The 19,392-nt window shown below is 42.1% G+C and overlaps 1 protein-coding gene across 2 annotated transcripts in view; it reads left to right on the plus strand.

The window, feature by feature from the left end:
- Positions 1-19,392, plus strand: part of prkcbb (protein kinase C, beta b) — a 108,891-nt gene that overhangs the window by 67,463 nt on the left and 22,036 nt on the right. For both annotated transcript variants that reach the window (XM_082531635.1, XM_082531634.1), the window contains exons 11-16: positions 1,634-1,725; positions 2,741-2,803; positions 3,778-3,916; positions 7,419-7,499; positions 8,013-8,120; positions 14,967-15,107. In XM_082531635.1, the coding sequence (XP_082387761.1) occupies positions 1,634-1,725; positions 2,741-2,803; positions 3,778-3,916; positions 7,419-7,499; positions 8,013-8,120; positions 14,967-15,107 (624 nt within the window). The remainder of the gene's footprint in view (positions 1-1,633; positions 1,726-2,740; positions 2,804-3,777; positions 3,917-7,418; positions 7,500-8,012; positions 8,121-14,966; positions 15,108-19,392) is intronic.

Genomic DNA, 19,392 nt, shown 5'->3' on the forward strand with positions numbered 1-19,392 from the left:
AATTTCCTTCATTCTTCATGGCACAGATTTAACCGGGTCATGGAAACATTCCTTATTTATTCTGGTCCATGTTGACATGGCTGCATCACACATGTTAATCTCCCATCTCACCACAACTCACTGTTGCATTCAAGAAACCATGATTTGAGCTTTGTGACACAGTGTGTTATCCTGAGGATGGTGCACTGTAGGCAAAAAGGCTGCTAAGTTGGTACTAAAGGGCCCACAGTGTGCCAAGAAATACTATTACACCCCCACACAAGGCAGGAGGAATCTGAGGTTTCATGTTGTTTATGCTAAATTCTGACCTTCAACACTAATCAGACCAATGCTTTTCAAATATTTTAATCCAGTTTTGTTAAGATTGTGTGATTTGTATACTCAGTTTCCTGTTCTTAACAGGAAACAACAAACACTCCACATTCAAAGTCACCTAAATCCCATTTCGCCCCCTTTATGATGCTCAGTTTGGAGTTCAGCAGGTCACCTGCACCGTGTCTACATGCCTGAGTGCATAGAGCTGCTGCCATGTGATTGGCTAACTGGATATTTGCATTAACAAGTAGTTGAACAGGTGTAGCTTCTAAAGTGGTGGTCTTTGTATTTGGAAGGAATTTTAGACCCGGTTTCTCAAAATGTAATTTGTACTTTAACTTTATATTGTGTATCTTTTATTTATTCGTTTTGTTATTCAGTCTACATGGATTATATTAACCTTTCAGTGGAAAAATGTGGAGTTTTTTGTTTTTTTAATATATCTGGTTACACATGCTACCAAACACAAGAACTACAACCTAAAAAAAACATCTGGAGTGACTGCTTACCTGTTGTCCCAAGTTTACAGCTGGAATGCACAAACTTTATAATGTGCATTAGTCCTAATGATGAGTCAGCAGAGGGGTAAATATAGCTCTCCTGCTTCATTAACACTCATCTCTGCATTCTCACTGATTAGTGATGTGTTGTAAATGCATTTGAATGACAAAAGTAAATAAAACCGATCTGATACTGACACACACACCTACACACACACACACATTTTGTACATCAAATTCAGTTATTACATGCAGGCAGTTACAATGCAATTACAATCATGCATGCACACATCCATACAGTAATATGGCGCCTATGCAGTGCATACGCAAGTACAGTTAAACCACACACACTCACACACACACAGATACTATAGGCTCGCACACAGAACAAGCAACTGCTCATAAGACTTATCAGGGAGTACAGACTCTAACACTAAAAAACTTCGCAATAAACTCCAGAACACACAGACACACACACCAAATCCCTCCACATTTTCTCACTTACTGAAACTTATTGGCAATTTCTGTAGATAATGGAGGACTACAGGTCCCTAAATTGATGTCACCGTGTTCCCTCAGTTGAAGACTTATTGGATCCACCGACAACCCAATCACCACTTTTCTCCCCGTCCTCCTCACTTCCTCTGTCATATTTTCTGCATCTCTCCTCTGATCTTCTCTCAATTCGCGCATCAAACTCACAGCAGTCCCTTCCACCTCCACAGTATTTTACGCTCCTTTGACCTCTCATCCATTTTTATTAACGTGCACTTTGTGACCTGTCTTTCTCTGCTTGCCCTTCTACGCCCCCTCCACAGGACCGTTTGTATTTTGTCATGGAGTACATAAACGGCGGAGATCTCATGTATCAGATACAGCAGGTCGGCAAGTTCAAAGAACCTCACGCTGTGTGAGTACACACACACACACACAGAAAATCAGAGCCCCGTGAAAGCAGGTGTTTCACACTTTAGTAATACCTGTTTAAATCGTGGTGAATAAGCCATCATCAGCTTGACTGGTGATGGATGAGCAATCCCAGCAGAGCCCGGAGGTGAAATATGTTGTTTGCCCCCAATGCAGCTTGCTGCTCTGAAGAGCTTCAAAGAAATGAAAGTAATCCAGCAGCTCCTGAGAGTTTTCAGTGCATGGCGCAGTACCTCCAGAACTGCAGAATATAATTACGGTGGCTGGCGAGATCGCTGGTGTCAAGCCCAACCAGCAGGCTGACACATTTGACAAGTGGGGCTGTCGGTGTCGAGCGAGAGCTGTTGAGGAGTTAGCCCTTCATGTAATTCATAGAGAATTAAAGTTTCTTCCCTATGGCTGAAGGTTCAGACTGCAGAGGGGGTAAGTCGAAGTACACGAGGAACTCTTTTAACTAAGGCCATCAGCTTGTTCGCTCTCTTTTTTTTATTAAACAGGAAATCCTTCTCCACGGATGATTAAATTGCTTTGAACTTCAGTGTTGCAGAGTCTTTTTGTATATTGAGAGCTTCAGTATTTATTCTTTAATGCTGCTGCTCATCATTCTGAGCACAGAAAGAACATCTAATTAGCTCCAAACGGGCTCTGCACAGTTTTCACAACCAAATGACTCTTGCTGTCTTTAAAATGCGCTTTTTAAACGCAGAGAGCGCATGCACGCCCGCGCAAGCGTGGCCGACTGTGCGGTCTGTCCGTCCAGACCTCTGCCGCTGATCTTATCAGTTGCTTGCTGGCCTTGAAGAGACAGGAGTGACCTTTACTCTGACACGCGCATACACGCACACAAATGATCTGTTTTCCTGCTGTCCTTTTTCTCGGCCTCTGTCTAATTGCCGTTGTTGTTGCCGTTTGTGTTTTTTGTGTGTGTGTGTGTGTGTGTGTGTGTGTGTGCGTGTGTGCGTGTGTGTGTGTGTGTGTGTGTGTGTGTGTGTGTGCAGATTCTACGCTGCAGAGATAGCGATTGGTCTGTTTTTCCTACATCAAAAGGGCATCATCTACAGGTAACATCCATAACACAACCTACTAAACGCAGAACATTAACCAAATATAGCTGAGCTCACACAGTAGTACGTACCTGAAATAGTGCAAATGAAATCCACGGTGTGTCTTTTTTCCAGTTTCCCCGTCTGCTCCTCTCCAGCGTATGTCGGCAATTTCTTCCTGTTAAAAGGGAGTTTTTCCTTCCCACTGTCGCCAAGTGCTTGCTCATAGGAGGTAGTTTGATTGTTCGGGATTTCTTTGCATTATTCTAGGCTCTTTATCTTACAGTATAAAGCGCCTCGAGGCGGCTGCTGATGTGATTTGGCGCTATATAAATAAAACTCAACTGAACTGAATGAATTACTGCCATGTGCCAAATATACTCTTATACAATATGGAAGTTTATAAAATCAGGAAGTTTCAGAGTGAATTTGTGACTTGTCAGTAAAGTAAAGTTTCTTTCAGCACAGTATTAGCAGCTAGGATAATTAAAATGAACCTGTTGTGCTCATTTCCAGCACTGTTGTGTTCTTCTTGGACTACTAGAGAAGTTTTGTATGACTGGCAGTTCAAAATAGTCTTAATTTGTTAGAGTGATGTCAGTTTGATCACTACTGGTGTATTGCTACAAGCCAAAGGTGAATGTGAGCTATTCAGTACTATATATGTTTTATTATAAGGTACTTCACAAATGTAAAAGAAATGAGAAACAATGTAAATTTAACCTTTCTTCACATCTAACACATTGTTTGGACTAACGCAGGCATTCACTTCAACATGAGCTGGAAGTTGTACATAATGTAGATCCATCTGTAATGTTCAGAAAGGGTTGTACAGTCGAACTGATGCAGTCTCAATAGCTGAGGATCACATTTCACAAACCTTTTGAGCCTCTAAATTGAATTGTAATACAGATTTGCCGTTTCGAGTATCGATGCCAAGTTATGTTGATTAGTCTGTTGTTCCTTTTTGACTTTGCTTCACCCTCTCACAGAGACCTGAAGCTGGACAATGTAATGCTGGACTGTGAGGGCCACATTAAAATAGCAGACTTTGGCATGTGTAAAGAGAATATGAATGATGGAATCACAACCAAGACCTTCTGTGGCACACCGGATTACATTGCTCCTGAGGTAAAGTGTGTGTGAGAGTGATGGTGGTTGGATCTGTTGTATTGATCTCTCACTGTTCTCCTGCAGTAGCTACACAGCTCAAAAAGAGGCTAAATAAAACTTTTATTTTGGAAAAAACTTTGCTTTCTTGCAGACAACTAGAAGAGAATACTCTCGTGTTTGCATGTATGTAGCTGGAGCCATGCTTTACTTATTAATAGTACTTCTGTCCTAATGTAACAGGAGCACTTTCTAAAGCTCACTAAAATACTACATTAAATTTGTCTAATTTGTTAAAATACCCAAAGCTGAAAATGACACATTTCAGTTTTGCACCGGTTTTTGTGCCAGACTATTTCTTGGCCAGAAGCAGGGATTTCCTCAAGTCTTGCCGTCTTTTTATGTAACACTCAGCAGAAACGCCAACGAGCATCTCTCCATGAAAATAAACTCTCCCTTAAAGTGTCGGTGGTAGTTTGGTAGTTCTATTAGCTGGAATACATAAAGATACTTTAATTGCATTTCAGCCTCACTATCAGTTTGCTCTCATGTCAGTCAGCCCATGTAGTCTAAACGTCCCTCAAAATTAACTGACTGTGTAGGTATTATATTTGGGAACATTATTACCTCCTGGATTCACACAATAAAAAAGCCTTTCAGTAAATTTACTGCACTCTGCTAAAGTAAATAGTTCTACCACTGTGAACTTGGTAAGTCAAATCAAAAATCAAATCAAATTCAAATTCAAATTTTATTTGTCACGTACACAGTCATACACAGTACGATATGTAGTGAAATGCTTGGACAACTGCTCGTGACCTAAAGAAAACAAAAAAGGAAAGGCTATGAATAAGATAGGAAATAAATATGAAAAATTAAAAAGGGTAAATTTAACTAGGAAGGAATAAAATATAAATTAAGGTTAAAAATGAAATAACTGTACAACACAAATTAGAATGAAGGGTAAATTTAACTGGGAAGAATAAGATAAAGATAAATATATAAATTAAAGTTGAAAATAAAATAACTGTACAACAAAATACACAATATAGAACTATATAAGAATGTATGAAGAAATCTAAATATAAATAAATATATACACAATAACAGCAGCATATACACAATAACAGCAGCGTGATTTAAGTAATGAAGTGAAAACAATGTCCAGAATGTCCAGTGTGTGTGTAAGAACTATATGTGTGGGTCAGTACTGTGTGGTGGTGTGATTGAGAGACCGTATCGCCTGCGGGAAGAAACTCCTCCTCAGTCTCTCTGTGTTGGTCTTCAGGGAGCGGAATCGCTTTCCTGACCTCAACAGAGAGAACAGTCTGTTGTTGGGATGGCTGAGGTCCTTCACGATCTTCCTGGCCTTGGTCCAGCACCGCCTGCTGTAGATTGAGTGCAGGTCAGGGAGCTCGGAGCGGATGGTGCGCTCAGCTGACCGCACAACCCTCTGTAGAGCTCGTCTGTCCTGCATGGTGCTGTTCCCGAACCAGGTTAAGATGTTTCCCGTCAGGATGCTCTCTATGGTGCACGAGTAAAAGTTCCTGAGCACCTTGGAGGGCAGTTGGAAGTCTCTCAAGCGTCTGAGGTGGTAGAGACGCTGTCGGGCCTTTTTCACCACGGTGTTGATGTGACAGGACCATGACAGGTCCTGCGTGATGTGAACTCCGAGGTATTTGAAGCTGTCCACTCTCTCCACTGGGCACTCGTTGATGACAGGGGTCTGGTAGTTCCTCTCCTGCTTAGTGCTGAAGTCCACTATCAGCTCCTTTGTCTTACTGACGTTTAGAAGGAGGTTGTTCCTCTGGCACCAGTTCTCCAGATTCCTAATCTCCTTCAGGTAGGCCGTCTCGTTGTTATCAGAGATCAGGCCCACCACGACGGTGTCGTCAGCAAACTTGATGATGGTGGTGGAGCTGGTAGTGGCCACACAGTCATATGTGTACAGAGAGTACAGCAGGGGGCTCAGAACACACCCCTGGGGGGCTCCAGTGCTGAGAGTGGTGGAGGCTGAGACATGTCCGCCCATCCTTACTGCCTGTGGTCTGCCAGTTAGGAAGTTGGAGATCCACTGACACATAGATGAGCTGAGACCCAGATGCTCCAGCTTGGTGGTGAGTGTGGAGGGAATTATGGTGTTAAATGCAGAGCTGTAGTCTATGAAGAGCATTTTAACATAATTCCCCCTTCTAGTGTCCAAGTGAGTGAGTGATGTGTGGAGGAGATGAGAGATGGCATCGTCTGTGGAACGATTTGGATGGTAAGCAAACTGTAGTGGGTCCAGTGTGTCTGGTAGTGAAGAAATGATGAAGTCTCTGACCAGGCGTTCAAAGCACTTCATCACTACTGAGGTGAGGGCTACAGGGCGATAGTCATTGAGAGAAGCAGGGTGAGGTTTCTTCGGGACAGGAACAATGATGGACTCTTTGAAGCATGTGGGGATCACCGACTGAGATAAAGAGATGTTGAATATCTCAGTGAACACAGGAGCTAGCTGGTATGCGCAGTCTCTTAGGATACGACCTGGGATGCCGTCTGGTCCTGCTGCTTTCCTGGTGTTCACTCTCTTGAAGGCTCTCCTTACTTCATGCTCGGAGATGACGAGCACGTTTCCGGTGCTGGCAGTATCTTCCTGTCTGCAGCCGTTAGCGCCGCTAACACTAGCATTGTTGGAGTCAGTTGCAGGTGTGGTGCACACGTCTTACTTTTGATCCATAAAACTCATAAAGCTCATCTTGCACGTGAAGCAGGTGTTTTTCTAATTGATTTTTTTCTCATACAAAATAAATGTGGTGCACAAAAGTCTTTCACAAAATAGTATCTGCAGTGTTGTCTACAGTCCACAAAATGCCTGTACTGGTTTAAAAAAAATGCTGCTCTGCCCCTTAAGTGCTCGTTAAGTATCGGCAGTAACCCTGTGGGGACGCGTACTGTGCTTGTATTACAAATAACAAGAAAAAGTGAAGTCTAATTTTAAGCACTTTTAAAAATACAGCAGCTGTTGTACAAAATGAGTAAAATACATAAAAACAATTAAAAAAAAAGAGAGCATAAATAAATAAAGCAGCACAAATACAAAGGGATCAGAACTTAAAAATAGATTTCAAAGCATCTAAAAGCCAAACCTGATCTCCTCTGGGTTTTAGTAGTTTAGTTTTGAGTATTTGACCAGCAGACCTCAGTAACCTAGTGGGAGTGTGCAAAGTCAAAAGATCAGAGAGGTCAACCCAACCCAGTGCGATGCATTCAAAACAAACAATAAAATCTTAAAATGATTTCTAAACCTGACTCACTGGCAGCCGGTGTAGGGGGAGCCAGTATGGGTGATATGTGGTCTCCCAGTTAATAGCCAATAACGCTTGATGGAAAGAACGACTTATCACTGTTGACTTTTTTTTTTTTTTTTGACTGGAGCTATTGTTTAACAGATAGGATCATTTTCTTTAATGCTGACTACCTTTGTATCATAGACTGAAGCGATGACTGCAGCATTTCTGAACAATGTGTCTCCTATGCTCAGATTATAGCCTACCAGCCTTACGGGAAATCTGTGGACTGGTGGGCCTTTGGCGTCTTGCTCTACGAGATGCTGGCTGGACAGGTTGGTCTGTGTGTGTGTGTGTGTGTGTGTGTGTGTGTGTGTGTGTGTGTGTGTGTGTGTGTGTGTGTGTGTGTGTGTGTGTGTTCCTGTGTCCGTGTGTGAGAGAGAGAGAGTGGGTAATTGCACAAAGGATTTATTAATCTTGGTTAAGGAAAAAAATATATAACACCATCTTTGGATCTACATGAATGTGTGATTCACGCTCCTTTCAGAGCAGCGTTTTGTATTCACGGCTGAGTGTGAATAAAAACAAACACTCCTGATCTCAGCCTTTAAAATGTGACACTGTGTAATGAAAGGTTAGCTATTAAATTATATGCTATAATGAGATTTTCTCTCGTGGCATTAATAATTGTTAAGATGTGACATTTTGAAATTCTGAATATTTAGAGGCCTGCAGCTTTTAGATTCTTGGGAGAAAAAAGCTGCTTTTAATGAATGAATCAAGTATCCTCTATTTGTCCTGTGCTGCCTTCTGCTTCTCCTCACTCATTTCTCTCCTGTCCTCTCAAGCCTCCATTTGACGGAGAGGATGAAGATGAGTTATTTCAGTCAATCATGGAGCACCACGTCTCCTATCCCAAGTCAATGTCCAAGGAGGCTGTCGCTATCTGTAAAGGGGTGAGTGTACGAAAAACACACACACGCACAAAGCACGCTTTAAGCCGCGAGTCCTTGCCCGTCTCTCAAGCTCAACCTCGCTCCCTCCTCGCAAACTCACTCTCCCGCTTTCTGTCTCGCTTCCCGTATCCTCCTGACACTCTTCCCTCTTGAACACAAACATGCCGAGGAGAGAACGAGGAAGGGATTAAATCCGCTTGAGGAAAGGATGCGGGAAGAGGGAGGAGGGTGAAAGGAGGAAAAGAAGGAGACATCAAAATTATCTGCATAATTAAATCCATTGTGGTGGAACATTTATTTGGAGCGAAACAACATTGTTCCCCTCTCGCTATCTTCCCCACTTCCATCTCGCCCGCCGTCTCTGTCGTAGCGCTGTCCTCGTCCATCCTTCCCCTCGCGCTCTGCAGTGTCCATTGTCAAGCTATTGTTGTGCCTTTTTTTTTCATTGTACATCCCCTCTATCTCTTTATCACACACACATACACACACATTAGATGGCTCTAATAGCTTGAGCCTGTGCAGTTGGCTGTAGAAACTCCTTTTCAGAATAGACTGGCCAGGCCTGATTGCTGCACTCGGATTATTTGTGTTTTGCGGACACACAGTTTGTGTCACACACCCTTCGTCACATACCAAAAAACTGGAGAGAGAAAAAAATATCAATAAAATATTATTTTATCTTTTGAAGTTCTGCAGTACCCACAGAAAGCACCTACACATTAACATCAGTGTGTAGCGCGAGCGTGGATGAGGACACACACACACACATTTGTTCCAGCATGACCTGAGTCATACATCCTCCTACTAAATTTAAAGGCAAAGGCATTCATAGGTAAATTACTGACAAGTACGTTCGCTGCATTACAAACGCCCACACTGGCTGTGTTATGTATTAGTGATGATTACCGGGTTGTAGTGCTGCAACAGTGCATCCTCAGTGGAGCATGAAAGCTCGCCTCCGTCCACCCCCAGAGCTCCCTCTGCACCCTGCTAGGACTGCCTGAGTTAACTCAGTGTGTGTGTGTGTGTGTGTGAGAGAGAGAGAGTCTCGGTGTGTATGTGAAGACAACATGAAGGCTTCATTTTAAATGCTACAAGATAATTCCATTATTCTGTTCATAAAGTGGATTTTTTCAGTGCTTTGCTTGATGCGTTCTGTCTACATGCTGGACGCTACCTTAAATAACCTGTTGTTGTAATGGGAAAATTACCACAGTTCAAGTAATCATTTTTAATAGAAGGTGATCATTTCTTGACAAGAATGAGAAGTAGTCTGATTAAAAGCAAGCATACTGATTGCAGTGTGCCTGACTCTCATCTGTTTTCAGTTTGTGTGAACAGAGATACAGGTCTCTCTGCCTCACCTCCTTCAAAACAGAAAGCTGAATGTCTTAGGCTTCAAATAATTGAAAATAACTAAGTCCATGCCAGCCAAATAAAAGCAACACTGCACGCCTCCGATCCATTATCAGATGATTAGCGCACTTTCAGGTATTAAAAGTCCAACTCTGCTGAAGTTGCGGCACGATTTCACAGCATCTCAGTAATCTGAGTTCAAACAAGAAGTAAATAGTTTAATTCTTGCCAGCATGCAGTGTTTTAATAGGCTGGTGTATTTAGATCAAATGCTTAAAAATTGTGTGTGTGTGTGGGTGTGTGTGAGGGGAGGTGGAGAGGGTTAGGACATGTGTGGAGAGGGAGTGATCATTTCCACTCCCCTGCTTCCACCCAATCAAGCATCCATATTTTATAGCCAGCAATGGGCAACCCGCACACAAACACACACACACATACTCTGTTCCAGTGTGTTTTGTAGCGCTGCAGTGTTAGGTACATGATTTGTTCAACTTCATTTGATTCTACAGCAAAGAGTAATTGCTCAGATGTGTCCTCACAAAAGCGAACACAGGTGCACACAAAAGCACAAAAGTGTTTTCTGCCACTGTTCTCTTTCTGCACTAACCACAGGAAGCTTTGTGAATGAAATCTCTGGGCCTCATGAGGACAGTCGCAAGTATGAAGTTTATTCATTCATCCATTTTCTTCCACTTATCCAATTCAGGGTTGCAGGGGGGCGCTGGAGCCTATCCCAGCTGCCATAACACAAAGAGACAGACAACCATTCACACTCAGATTCACACCTGTGGGCAATTTAGAATCACCATTTAATGTAACCCCACTAGCTGCATGTCTTTGGATTGTGGGAGGAAGCAGGAGTACCCGGAGAGAACCCACACAGTGTTGGGACAGTGGCAGGGGGAGTGTGACTGGGGCGGTACACCTGTCAAACAGCGGTCCTGAGATCAGAGAGGACAGAAACTTCCCATGGAGCAGACGGGCAAATGAAAAGCAGGGCCGCATGATCCGTCTGAGTTTTGGGGTTTTAAGTAGGAGGCGTCAGAAATGTTACCACAGTGATAACTGGCCTGTGGCAGCCAAGAGTTCATAGTGATGTCACCCTTGGTGGCACCAAGAACCTGCAACCTGGGAGCACGTGGCCCTTCTCTCCATCCATCCAGCACTGTGTTATTTGTTTGTTTGGCCTGGTTATTTTAGGTTTTACACCATACAACATTATGCATCCTTAACATTGAATCCCCCATCCAAATACTGACACATAGATAACACTCTTTAGCACACCTCATGAAATATTATGGTTTTTAACCCCATTCAGTTAATAAATTGTTTGTCATGGCCCTCGAGCCAGACTGTCACACTACTGATGATGTGTTGCTGCAATAGCAATCCTGCTCTGTATGAGAGGAACCGTGGGTTGGTGTATGTGTTTGGTGTGAAGCTACCCTCTGAAGGGTTATTACCGAACGCCTCTAAGTCAGAATCCTGCCTAGATGCATTGATATCGCAGCGCTGTGGATCTTCAGTTGATCTCAGTCTCAGATGGCCCATCTCCAACATTGCAATCATGTAAATGATTTCCATCTGCATGGGATGGGTCCCTTCTGTGCTTACATGGAAAGCCAGAGGCAGGGAGAGCAGCAGCAAGGTCCTCCATGCAGAAAAAATGGAGGCATTAGTGAGAACAGAAATGATACCAAGTCAAATACAGCATGAAAAGGAGCTGGGGTGGAGGTGGGTTGCAAAGTGGCTTGCGTGTATTCATTAAAGAAGTTAGCCTACCAACACACATACACAGAGCCCGCTCTATGTATGTTTTACTAATTGGATGCATACAAATGTATACATACAAATGCAGCCAGCTGTACTCCGAGATATTTGTGGAAACTTAAAATATTGGTGACTTATTGGGTTAAAACTGGAAGCATACCCTTCAAAATGAAGACTGCAGATGTACATGGTTAGTATAGGCAGATAACTTTATTCCTGTTGATCTATGAGAGTTTCAGGTATTTAATCAAATCCAAGGGAAATTACATTATACATTGACAGCATGTCAAACTAGTGTTTGCCAGATGGTAATTGCCCATTAGTATAGAGATGAGGGAAATCCTGTCATTTTCACATATGCCATTATTATCCGCAGTCAGTGGCCCAATTTTAGTTTGGCTGCTATGTGGTCGACTGAATACGATGCTCTGTCTTTCTCCTGATGAGTGAAAAAGGGTTCGTTCATATTCACTGCAGTTTTTCTTTACAGAAAACTAGCTGCTGTACCTGTACCTACTGTTCAATAGGTGACAAGTTTGGGGTTTCACTTTTAAAATGAAGTCACTAAAGGGATTTTAATCTACTGTAGGACAGCTGTGTTTTTTAAATGTGCCTTAAAACTGTTGCTACATGACAAGAGTCAGATTATAACACACTGATGTACAAATAACTGACAAATGTGATTCTTCAGGTCTTTGACACTGTCCAGCTGTCCAGTCTGTATCTGTTCATTCAGCCTATGACAGCAGGGTTAGACTCCAGTGCCCGGTGACCCTAAACCAATGGCCACAGCATCTGAATCAACTCACTTTCATACAAATCAGACAACTCCCAGCATTAGTGGTCAAGTACACCTGTATATATATATATCGCTATGCCTGTTACTTTAGGTAGAGAAAGTGGATTTGTGTGCGCGCCCATGCATTATGAGCTGCCAATGTGTTTCATGCAGATTCATGCGCATGTGCAAGCAGTGCAAGATTGACTGACCCCTGGAAAATGTTATTCTTGCTGCAATGTAATGAGTTATGACTGCTGCTCCTAAGGGAGGCACGCCCCACCCACACACACACTCACTGTAGCATCACTCCCCCATGGAGGTTTTGTGTGGACAGACATTATAAACGGTCTTTAATTACGCCTGCGGATGACTACTGTGGCAAAAGAGGAAAGAAAGACAACAGTTATTCATTTGTCTGCAGGCTGTTACTTGGTGGCTTGTATTTGCTCCCCAGGGAGAGGCATGCAAGATGACAGTAAAATGGAAGGATGGTTAAAATTAAGGATTAAGAAACTCTAATAACTATAATGAGCTTTTTCATAAACAGCAATGAAAGTGGAAGAATTGTGGTTTAAACCCAGGGCAGGAATCAGGAATAAATGAGATGAAACTTTAATGATTCCAAAGGGGAAATTTGGGGCACTGGAGCAGCACACTGTTGAGCACAGATCAGATTTAGACTCCTCTTGCAGGTTAGTAATATGGCTCCTACTTCCTTTATGTAACTGTGTGTACACATGAAAATAAAAAGTTGTAAAATCATGAGTTTCCTGAAGTGTAGTTTCCTGCAGATCATTTGTAACTTGGAAACGGTTAACACTTAAAACAACATTTTTCCTTTGGCAAAGACGAAATGATTAAACAGCTCGTTTAATGTTTTGGCAACACCAGAAGCATTGCTCCAGGGCTTGTAATGTTAGCTGTCGGATCACTATATCATTTTGATCCACACTAAAATATCTCAACAGCTCTTCAGTGGATTGCAGTGAAGTTTTTTGCAGACATTATGAGTTCTTGTATTCTAATTGCATTTAGACTAATGATCCACAACACCTATATAAAAGTCAAAAAGCATCACCAATTGGTTTTTGAAGCCTGGAGTCCTAGCTGCAGGATTATGACTGAACACCTCTAAGTCAGAATCCTTCCTACATGCACTGATGCCATATTAGCAGACTGGTCATCATCTTTGTGATTACTTTGGTCACCAGTAGTTTGTATGAAAGACGGTAACTTTTCTGCAAACACTCACCAGCTACTCGCCAAGCAGTAGTGAAAAAGTGAAAAGTGTGACACACACCGTGAACAAAGTAAACCCTTTCAAAACACGGTGGTTGCAGCAGTAAGGCGCAGTTTCATTAGCACATGGCGAGTAGTTTGACATCAGTGATCTGCCATGGACCAAAGCAATCACAACCCACATAGCAGACACGTCTGACCCGGATCTGATGTCAAGCCAGCACTGCTGGCTGACTTCGGACATGGTAAGTGGTATGTCATCCAGATATGGGCCAGGCCTGGCGTAGATGGCACTGTTTATGTGATGCCATGCCACATCTGGCCTGGTTGTAGTTTGGTGTATGTGGCCAAGGCTCATAGAAAACAGGTCTTCCCCGGATCCGGCATCAAGTTGGCACTTCTGACTGACCCTATGTCATGGCAGGGTGTATGTCAACCAGATGTGTGTCAGGTCTGGCAATGATGTCAATGTTTATGCTATGGCATGCCATATCTGGCCCGATTGTGGTTTGGTGTATGTGGCCCAGGCCCATAGAAAACAGGTCTTCCCTGGATCCGGCATCAAGCTGGCACTTCTGAGTGACTGGTGTCATGGCAGGGTGTATGTCAACCAGATGTGGGCCAGATCTGGCAATGATGGCACTATTTATGTTCCTATTTTCCTATTTTAGTTAGAAGACCCACATGCCATGTTGCAATACTATACTGCTACGGTGGCCAATGTTTCAAATGCAGGTTTGACAGGTTTGTGAGTGTACACTTTATCCAAAACCTAGTGAGGGTTTACTCATGTTTACCACTGGGTGGCTGTAGCTCAGGCGGTAGAGCAGGTCACCTACTGATCGGAAGGTTAGTGGTTCGATCCCTGGCACCTCCAGTTTGCCTGTCAAGAGTATGAATGTAGTTAGGAAGCACTCAGTTTAGAGGTAGTGTGTGAATGTGGCATGTAGAGCACTTTGAGTAATGTGGGGAGTAGAAAAGCGCTGTATAAGAATCAGTCTAAAGAGTTTTATCTTTTGCACTATTATGTTCCGGCCAGACATGAAACTGTTCTGGACCACCACAAGACCACTGGTGTGTCTGCAACTGGCCTTGTGCTGGCCCATGTGCGGATTACCACTGGCAAACTTGATCTGGGCCACCAAAGGGCCGTCATTCTTTGTGGTATGTGGACCATGTGTAACCACATTGTGTGGGCCAGATCCGGGCCATACCAATTTTGCTATGTGGGAAGGAGGTTTTTGGTGAAAAACCCTCTTTTAGACTGATTTCACCTACGCTGCAGCCGGCAACTTAAACCAACCAATCAGGAACCACAGATTTTTCATTAGTTATCAAAAGTTGCCAGGGAGACGCCAACTTGTCTCTTGGCCTTGACTTTATTTTCTCAGTTATAGCTTAAATCTAGTGCCAGTTAGCAATTACAATGCACTGTTCTCTGAAACTATGACGGTGAGCGTGGTAAACATCATATTTGCTAAACATCAATATGTTAGTATTGTAAATGTAAGGTTTACTTCACAGCACAGATGCATGAAAATGCAGCCTCACAGAGATGCTAATGTGGCTACTAGCTTTTTTTGCAGTGTCAAGACTACCAGAAAGGTAGAAAGATGAATAAGCATTCACTTAAAAAAAACAAACAAAAAAAAAGCAAGGTGGACACACAGTAATCGTTTCTCTTCTCCATGTCTGCACAGCTGATGACAAAGCATCCAGCGAAACGCCTGGGCTGTGGTCCAGAGGGGGAGAGAGACATCAGAGAGCACAGCTTCTTCCGCTACATGGACTGGGAGAAACTGGAGAACAAGGAGGTGCAACCACCCTTCAAACCGAGAGCTGTAAGTCCGTCCCCGCCAAACCCGACATGACCGCAGATAAGCATGTGCAAGTCACAAGTCGCACAATAATAAGTGCGCAAAATACTCTTCGACCGGAGTAGAGACGTGGAGTTTAATTCATTAGAGGTTAAACTCATAATAAAAACTCTCTCTTCTCTTCTTTTATTCTAATTTCCTTCTCCTTCCTATTTTCTTTCAACAACTACCTTTCTCTTGGCTTACTCATCTTTTCACTATCAATGTGATGTTTCTGTCTCTTTCCTTTCCTTTAATTTGGGACAATGCACACAGGTAAGTCTCGAAATGGTGCTCATGATGTTGACAGTGATGCTGAAGGATGTGTGGCGATGAGGGCAGCGTCGGTGATGATAACAATGCCGGGGATGTTGATGGCGAAAACACTAAAAGAGGCTCAGTGATGAACGTGGGTTAGATGAAAATATACTGGACATTGACTGCACTTTTGAATGCACATGCAGAAAATTGGCAGCTACAGTTTGGTGCCGTTGAAATAAAAGAGTGTTTGGTTTCTCTGAGGTTAGCCTGAGTTTAGACTAAACCTCCAGGGGATAATAAGTCCGTACAGAGCAAATGTGTTTGTGTTGTTCGTTGTTAGACGACTTCTTTTTTTTTTAACTTACGACAAAACAAGTTTGATCATGAGCCGAGTCAGAATGATGTCATCTAATACTCACACAAACCCCAGCCACGCAGCCTGAGGCTACAGTGCTGCTAAAGAGTTTTTCAGAGTTGAGCTTTTCCTGCAGCCTGCGGTGTGTGTGCATGCGTGTGTGTTGGACCAGTAATACTGCAGTGTGTCTCTTTATTCAGGACATGTATACGTTCTCGTGTGGTAGAGGTCTCCATTAGGATCTGGCTTTTTTTTTTTTAAGACTTAGACGTGTTTCTGCAGAGTCACACCGTCTATTGTCTGAGCTCTTCTCATCGCTACTTTTTCTCCCTTTCTCTTCATCTCTCTCTTTGTTCTGTTTGATCTCGTCTCTCCAACATCTTGTATCTTTCTCACCCCTGCCCCGTCACTTGCTGTTTTCTCTCTTACTGCCTTTGAGTGGCAATAATAAATAGGTTTGGAACCATTGCGTTTACGCCACATCAAAGTTTAGCTCGGTTTAGCATCTGAAGGCAGTTCTTTGATCTTTTATGGTGCTATGTTGCCAGATTTCTTTCAGTAACCTGTGATGGGTTTTGTCTCTGTGTTATTTTAAGGAGGCTCTCCTTTTATTTCTCGCTAAAAGCCTTATCACCACGAAGATGTGCGGCAAAAAGAAAAACAAAACAAATTCCCTGAAACTTGAATTATTTTATCTTTAACTCATAAGAGTTTAATCTTTAATCTTTTGTACAGTACTGTGTAAAAGTCTTGAGCTACCCCCCATATATGGAAATACAATCTATAAACAAAAACAGAGTTTTAACTCTCTTAGGCAGCTTTCTTGTCAGTAGTCTTTAGGAATAGTTCTCCAGACTTCTTGAAGGACATTCAAAGCTCTTCTTTGGATGTTTGCTGCCTTTTCTTCTATTCTCTGCCAAGATGATCCCACACTGCTTCAATCATGTCGAGGTCTGGGCTCTGGGGAGGCCAATCCATGACTGATAGTGTTCCACTGTTTATTTTGCTCTGCAGGTTTGCTTTGGCTGCCTCTGAAGTGTTTTTGGGATCACTGTTAAGCAAAAGAATGAAATCATTTCCAATCACACGCTTTCCAGATGGTAGTTTTTTATGTTCATAATTCAATTTTGACAAGATCCCCAACCTCACTGGCTGAAATTAGGCACCAAACCAGAGCCTCCTCCATGTTTTACAGATGCAGACGCTCACTCTTTGAACCAAAAATCTCAAATTTGGATTCATCACTCCATAAGATCTGTTGCCACTAACTTTCAGTCCAGTTCTTGTGTAATTTAACATATCACAGCCTTTTCTCCCTGTTTCCCTTCCTTAAGAATCGCTTCTTGTCACCCACTCTTCCACCAAGACTATTTCCACCCAGAAATGCCAAGTTTTTGACCGATAGCTTTTTGGAATTGACCTTGCTGGTGCAAAAATACCGTTTGATGCCCTTCAAACTGCTTTATCTTGGTCCTTGATGCTGAATGATGTGTTTTTCTAACAGGCTACTAACAGGAAAGTGCCTAAAATACAAATTAAAACTGTTTCTTTGTCTGAGTAGACAAAAGACTGATTCTTGAGTTGAGTAGTTTTTATGCTTGAATGATTCATAGGCCAGTATTCAGTGGTCTATCAAAAAAAGAAATTCTCAGAAAATGGTTAGAAACAAGAACTCAACTGAAAATTAGGGAAAAAGCAGCCAAAAAAAAATGTTTAAAACTTCAGAAAACCCGGAGAACTCTTGCTCAGGACCACTTAAAAAAAAGACAAGAGAAAAAACAATTCCTCTGAGTTTAAATGTAAAGAAATGAGGGGTTACTCAAAACTTCCGTACAGTACTGTATGTTTTATTTACAATATAACTCATAATACTAATCATTAGCATTATGATTATCTTTTACATTTTCCTTATGCAACACATTGTTTACTTTATTCATAATAAACAAAATTCTTATGCTTATTTTGCATTAAAAAAAATGTGAAAAGGAGCCGTTTTAATGAGGAAATAATAGCATGGAAAAATAATTTGTAGGAGACAGACAAACATTTATAGTAAGTTTGTTTCTTTGATGCTGTTTTGGTGTGGGTTGTTGTTTCTGGAGGATATTTGATTCCAATAGGCCTTATTGGTTTGATCAGGAATTAATTTGTTAATATTTTGTTGATTTTTGTCAGTTTGTGGCTTTATGTGCTACTGATGCTTTAATGAATTAGCTGACAAACAGGAGCTGATGAATTAATGAATGACTGACCGATCATCCAACAGACAGACTGACTGGCTGCCTCCTTCATCCACCTGACATCTAAAAAATGTTCCAAATACCATTTTGTTTGGTAGTTACTGTATCGCTGTGCCGTGTTTCCACTCATCTGTCTTTTCAGCAACCCAGTGTCTGTCTTTTTCTCCATCATCCTCACAAAGATATTATCCATCCATCCATCTTCCCACTACTCCATCCATCAAGCCATCTGTCCTTTCATCTACACATTTTATTTGTCCTCTATGTTCACGGTTTTTTCGTATATATTTATTTGCATGCTCTGTGGGAAGTCTCAAATGAAACCTGGAGTGCACTACAAAAATCTTACAGTAGTATACAGTTTAAACTATTACAACTTCTAAATAATATAGTAACTAATACTTTTGTTCAGTTTTTTTTTTTCTTCTAAACGGACAATTCCCAAAATGAACCCCGTTACCTCCATGGTGTCCCTCGGGTTGTGGCTCTTTGACTTTCCATAAACTTCTAAACTTTGTGGCACTCATTTTATTTCCCTTCTCGGCTGATTTTTCCCATCTGCCTCCCCAAACAGGTTAAACAAATGTGAGTAATTAGCTGCAAATACTACTGACCCTGGCGTATTTCTCATTTCACATTATTTCCCCAAACTATAAACACTTTGGCTTAATTTCATTAGGTTTTTTTGGAGTTGCAGAGATTTAATGAGTTTGTAGTTTTCCTCTGGGTGATGTTGTCAGAGGACACTGAATCCTTGTTGTGTTAATTAAAGCTCAGTGCAGTGATGGAGATGGGGGAGGGGGCAGGAAGTAGCTCAGCCCACCGTCCCTGTGAGGGATACTGCCGGGAAAAATATAGTTTTCAAGTTAATAACCAGTTTTATGTACTTAGATGGGAACGCATCTCAAGGGTATATAAGCTTGATTTGGCTTCCCAATGGTCAGAGGAAGGAAAAGGACGAGAAAACAGATTCCATCTGATGTAAATTGGACACTACGTAGAGGAGATGATTTCACTCTGGCACCAGTTACGTCTTTGTAAGTGCTGACTGTTGCCGAGACTCAGATTGGATCATGAAAGCCACATGTCAAGGGTTTCAGTTAAGTGTCACATGTAGGATATTGTGAAGGTTAGTAAATTATTTTGGCAAACTGCACATTTCCTAAGCAAAAATCCAGAGCCTTTTTTCCCCAGTCCTGATGATCTGATTTGGTCTATCAAATCTCTGCAGGTCTCCACGGCTGCAGCATATAATTAACCCACAATTACACCAATAATTATCTTGTGGCTTTAAGCCTTTTCTAGTGCGGCTGTTTAGAAATCCATTTAAATCCAAGTTTTGCAACCGCTGTCCTTAAAAGAAAGCAGAAAAATCTGTTCGTTTGTTTGTTTTTGCCAAATAAAGGGGAAAAGT

The sequence above is a fragment of the Aulonocara stuartgranti genome, assembly GCF_965226115.1.
Source record: "Aulonocara stuartgranti genome assembly, chromosome: 4".
Lineage (NCBI taxonomy): Eukaryota > Metazoa > Chordata > Actinopteri > Cichliformes > Cichlidae > Aulonocara > Aulonocara stuartgranti.